Raw genomic sequence first — 5,462 nt, 5'->3', positions numbered from 1 at the left:
GATCTGGTGGCACTGCCTGGTCCTCGTGAGAGCTGTTTTTCAGGCCAGCAAACACCTCTTAGAAGAGATAGGAGTGATTTACGTTGGAGCCACTCACTACAGTCCTAAAATCCAGAATTCTGCACTTTTCACTTTGAATTGTGAAAAGCTCCACAAGCGAGAAGCAAACATATCAAAAAACAAGAATATAACTTTGGTCGCTTGTTTAAAAACAAATTAAAGTTCCTCCTGATGATTACAGAGTAAAAAAATCTAAATTGTGCATCTCTTCAGGTTGAGACAGTGCATTTCACGTCAAACCTGTGTTAGTTTTATCACTCATACAAGTCAGATGTGGGCCAACAAATGTCACATGGGCCAGATGTTGGACCAATAAATACATGACACACACACCATCAGGCTATTTGTTTAAGAACTTTAAATGTTTTGTTTTGTTTACAGAGCCAGGTAGTTTTGCACGTTTCAGCTTGTTGCGTTTAAGGACCAGATGTAGGCCACACAGAAACCTGGTTTGAGGGCGAGCGACCCTGCATGTGGGCCACATCTGGGCGACACACTGCGGTTCTAGGTTTTAGGGGGGAAACTGAAACCCAGCTGCACGGAGACCATTTACAGAGAATTAGAGTCACATTTACTCAGTTAAATGGGTCGGTGACATCCTTTCAGGTAAGTTTTGTTTTACAGCTCTAAATAGTAACATTTTAAACAATACTTTAGAAGCTCGATATGGAGGGAAGTCAGTTTGGATCAATATAATGCAGCAAATGTTTTGCCATCTGTCAAACTGTAAAAGTTTGGAAAACTTCAGTGTCCTCTGAACGGGTTATTTTTCGTTGAAATATTTTGTCTTTTATCCAAAAGAATTTAGGAGTTGCAAACTTTTTTACACAAAGAACTTGTTCAGAGGAGTTCGCTCAACCTTGTCCCATTTTTCTACCTGGATTGTTGAGAATGCATCAGGATAAAAGTAGTTGATTCAAAACCATTAAAACAATGATTAAATTCAACATTAATTCCATCTAAAGTGTAGCCGTTATGTAGTCCCCCCCCCCCCAATAAGATGATCCAGTTCTCTGCTGTACATTTTTTGACATAGATCTTGTTCCATAATTTTTGTACTATTTCAACAGTTCTTATATCAAAATGTTCAGCTCCTTCAGAACATGCCGGCTACTCTCTTTCTGCTAGATTCATCTCTTTGAGCTTCTTTTTAGCTACGTTTCTGCTATTTTCAGCTCTTTTACACAATTGCACAATTTTTGTACATTAATTTTTTTTCTGCAAAAAATCTTTCAGTTTTCACACAGAAAAATTTAATTCTCTAGTTTTGAACTTATGTGCACTTTATTTCTGAATGGCTATTCAAAACACCTTGTTGACAGTTAAATAAAACTATAAATTCTTTTGCACAATAATTATATGGCACTAATAAAAACAGCAAAATCTTCAGTCTCTGTCCACTCCTGAGTCGTGAACTGCTTTTCTGATCAACTAACCTATTGATCCTGTGTTAGGTTCTTGAGTATTTACACTATTTGCAGTACATTGTTTTTAAAATACAAATATACTACAAATAAATGTACTGAATTACTTGGTGGTACTTGGTGTTTCATACATTAAACTCAGGAAAGTGAGGAAACTGTTGCTGCTGGTAGACAAAGATCAGAAAAAGTTAGATTTTAGGTGATCTGCGCGTTTTTTTATTTGTACACGTCAGAAATGAACAGGGGTTAAATACAGAAAGCAGGCGGGCGGTGTGCGCCTCGTTTATTTTCACAGTCCCATCAAACAGCCACAGCTACCTCTGAGCCAGAGAAAGGCAAACCGTTGTCGCCACCCCATAATTTACAATACATAAATTAAAGCTGTTTGCATATAAACAGTTACTGATGTACACATTCAGACTTGCTGCAGAACAAAGATATTTACAAACAGAAAAAAACCCACAAATAAAAGTTGTCCAGCTCCTCCCTTTCACTATTAAAAATTAATTTAGTTGTACCAGTCCACTGCCACACCGTCCTTTGTGTACAGACAGATAATTGAGTCTTTGCATAACTAAGCAAATGGTAAACAGGTCAGGAGCTGCACTCCTTTTGTAGCTGTATACTATTTACACTGTAAAAAACAAGAGAATAAGATGGATATAAACAGAACAACTTTAAGTTGTTTTAACATTCATATTCATTGGTTGTTATTAAGAAAAACAAAAAAGCTAGTCCATTGTCTTTTTTTTCAATCTTAAGACAGCAAGTATTCTTGATTTAGCCCTTGGCCCAAAGCAATCCTCCAACCAGAAAAAGCAACACACATCGGACGGCAGGAAAAACATGTCCCCATTTTTTTTCAAGCTCTGCTTTTAGCATCTTTGTTGAGTCTTAGACTCCAACTCTACATTAAATCATGTTTTTATCTCCCAGCAGCTGAACTGCATCAAGTTTCACATTTTCAAAACCTCTCATCACCTCACGATTGTATTTTGCAGCTTTATTTAAAAGAAAAAACTCAAAAAGTCTAATAATCCCAGCTAAACAGTAACAAAAGAATGCTTGTTCTATCTGCTCAGGGCTAAAGCAGCATTTCTTCAAATCCAATTAGTACACTGTAAAATGTCAGGAAGCCTTTAGGTGCCTGTAGTGTTTTTAAAAAATATTTTAGTAAACAAACATAAATTTTGAAATCTTCGTGTCTTCATCAAAAGCTTCTCCTCGGGTTGATTAGGAGAGGAGAGGGAGGACATATGGGATGTTATAATTTTATATCTCTTTTTCTTGATTAAACTTGTTCTGGTTGATTTTACCAAAAGGTCCAAAACAGAATAAAGGCTGAGTCAGAAATCTTCAGTCGTCCCTCCTGAGTCTCGTGGAGTCTGGTATGTCTCTCTCTCTTCTTTTTTTTTTTCACTCTTCGTCCGCATTCTTCAGCATGAGGATGGAGTTGTAGATCTTCAAAGCTGGTCCTAACTTGATTGACAGGATCTTAACGATGTCTGCTTGGGTGAGCAGAAGGAAAGCCTCACCATCTATTTGCTAAACAGAAATCAGAAGGTTTTTCGTACATTCCAGTTTTGGTATTTAAAATACAGCTATACAATTGGCTGTACAGGATGCAGTTGTTTTTACCAGCAGTTTATGTTGAATGTGAAGCATACGTAAGGTTTTCAAAACATTTAACAGGATTTTAAAGTCTGATCATGCATGTGGATTTTTGGATTAGCACTACAGTTCTAATTTCTCCTTTCTAAACATCATTAAAACTTATGAAACTGTATGAAATGACATACAGCTAACATAAAGCTGGAAGACAAAAAACACAAAGCTGCAATTATATAAACTGAGCCCATCTGTAATTGAACGTACTACTGCGATTAGGCCTGTCAGTATATCAAATTTTGCTGGACGATAAATTGTCTCAGATATTAATGCGATAAATGATAATATTGTTTGGAGACAATTTTAAACTAATATAAAGGTTCCCCCCACCCCCACTCTCAGCTTACAAAGCTTACGGAAGTTAGCTTGAAATTCACATATGTTAAAAAAAATAAATAAAAAGAAAAGCTGAAAGAAGTGTTCAGAAAACCGAAGATTCTCCTCTTGCTAAATGCCTGTTCACGGGGCTCTCAAGCAACAGAGGTTACAAGACCATGAGCCTGAGCGTTCACTCCTCCCTATGCTAAGAAGTAGAAAATTGGGAGACACAAAAAAAATTAAACAAGCAGGCAAATGAAAATGATCACCTTCTTTTTAATTTATTGTGCGATTAATTGCTTGTCGGGGCAGGCCTAACTGCAAGTTCTACCTCACGTACTAGATTAACAAGCAATCAACTGAGAAGAGCGTTCATGCTCAGGTCTGACGTTCTAAACCATCAGGAAATTCTAAACCATCAGGAAAATTACTCTGATTGCTCCCATTGTTTACTAATTGACACTTAAATGATGAGTAATATTACACAGAAGAAAGAGCATGGCTTTACAGTTGTTTTTTAAATAAATGTTGGCCAAAAGCTACAAATAATATATGTTAACAATAACAAGGTATTAGCAGCTACTTGTGACGGTGTGCTGACCTCTGTTTTAAACGTAGCAGCGTGCTCTTTACATCCTGGGAGTCCTTTGACAAAACCAGCCACCTGATGAATAAATAGAAAAAACAATCTGAATAAAAATATAAATAAAAGAGCATTCAGCTGAGCAACATATTGATACATTTAAATGATGTTGACCAGAGCAGAGCTACTTGGTTAATTCATGCAGTTTGTTTTGAAGAACTGCTCCTCCTGTTGTGTGAGTGAAAGAGTGAATGAGGAGCGTGTCTGTTTTTCATGTGCTGACACATGTGTGAGCATGTCAGACCTCTTCGGCACTCCAAGTGGCCACTCTCTTGGCAGTCAGCCCCAGGACCTCGGGCAGCAGCTGGCAGTGTTTGTCCCAGCACAGAGCCACTCTGTGAGGAGGAGAGGCGGAGATGCCAGGGGAGAACACTGACTCGTGGAGGGCCTGCTGGAGAGAGATGGTTTCTGGAGAAGCTGAGGAGAAGGAGAACGGCAGAGGGTGAGGCGGGACAGAAGTGACGTACGTGCTTTGTGCAACTATGTCACACTGAGCTACTCACATTTACCATCGCTAATCTCCTCCTTCACATAGTGCATTTTTAAGTATTTGGGTGCTGGAGCCATCCTGGAGAAAAACAACAAGTTTTAGAATTTTTATCTCCTGATATGAAACATCATCCTGAGCTCAGTGTAACAGTGGATGGTACCGTTTAGGCCTGGTTCCATTTTGGCTTTGCTCATTGGCTCCACCCAGTGGTTCCGACAGGTTGTTGCATCCTGGGTGCTCGGCTTCCACTGTCACTGGTTTCCTAGCAACACAGATAGTCTTTTAGGAACAAGTCCTTCATAAATATATAATAGAAAGTGCTGTATAGATGCTTGTGTGAAAGGGGGAGAAACCATGTAAAGCACTGAGTAGGTGAGGTTAAAAAAGGTGTGGGAATTTCCCATTCATTAGGTCGAACACAAAAGTCTAAATATGAATGTTGAGCATTTAAAGTCTGTTTTGTGGGTTAGTGGAAACATGGCCTGCAGTGTGCTTAGGAGCAAACCTGCTCTGGGAATCCACGGCTCCTTCGGGCTGCGTCGGCGCAGAGATGGTCTGCGGCGTGGCGTTTGTGTGAGGGTCGGGCCGTCGCCCCCGTGGCTGAAGCCCGCTGAGGACAAGAGGTCGCTCCCCGCTGAGACGGTCGGGCACCAAACCCTCCTTGTTCAGGTTCATCTCCGAGTACGGACAGCTCACCTGACTGTACGCAGAAAAGACACGCAAACTTCACTCCATTTTCACTTTAGCATTCTTAATATTCTGTAATTGAACAGGCTGCAACAAGAAGGAAGCAGAAAGAAGGCATTATCACCTAGACTCCCACAAACACACACACACACACACACACACACACACACAC

General features: G+C 39.6%; 1 protein-coding gene across 1 annotated transcript in view; it reads right to left on the bottom strand.

Moving 5' to 3' along the window:
• Nucleotides 1-1,672: 1,672 nt before the first annotated feature.
• The window catches only part of l3mbtl1b (L3MBTL histone methyl-lysine binding protein 1b), a 12,432-nt gene continuing 8,642 nt past the window's right edge, over nt 1,673-5,462 (bottom strand). Inside the window, exons 17-22 of the mRNA XM_014015645.1 lie at nt 5,109-5,303; nt 4,764-4,865; nt 4,617-4,681; nt 4,358-4,530; nt 4,072-4,134; nt 1,673-3,029 (exon numbers count right to left, since the gene is read on the bottom strand). Coding sequence (XP_013871099.1) covers nt 2,901-3,029; nt 4,072-4,134; nt 4,358-4,530; nt 4,617-4,681; nt 4,764-4,865; nt 5,109-5,303 — 727 coding nt within the window. The 3' untranslated portion in view covers nt 1,673-2,900. The remainder of the gene's footprint in view (nt 3,030-4,071; nt 4,135-4,357; nt 4,531-4,616; nt 4,682-4,763; nt 4,866-5,108; nt 5,304-5,462) is intronic.

Source organism: Austrofundulus limnaeus, unplaced genomic scaffold, assembly GCF_001266775.1.
Source record: "Austrofundulus limnaeus strain Quisiro unplaced genomic scaffold, Austrofundulus_limnaeus-1.0 Scaffold132, whole genome shotgun sequence".
NCBI classification, from domain to species: Eukaryota; Metazoa; Chordata; class Actinopteri; order Cyprinodontiformes; family Rivulidae; genus Austrofundulus; species Austrofundulus limnaeus.
This window is presented reverse-complemented; position numbering and strand designations above follow the sequence as displayed.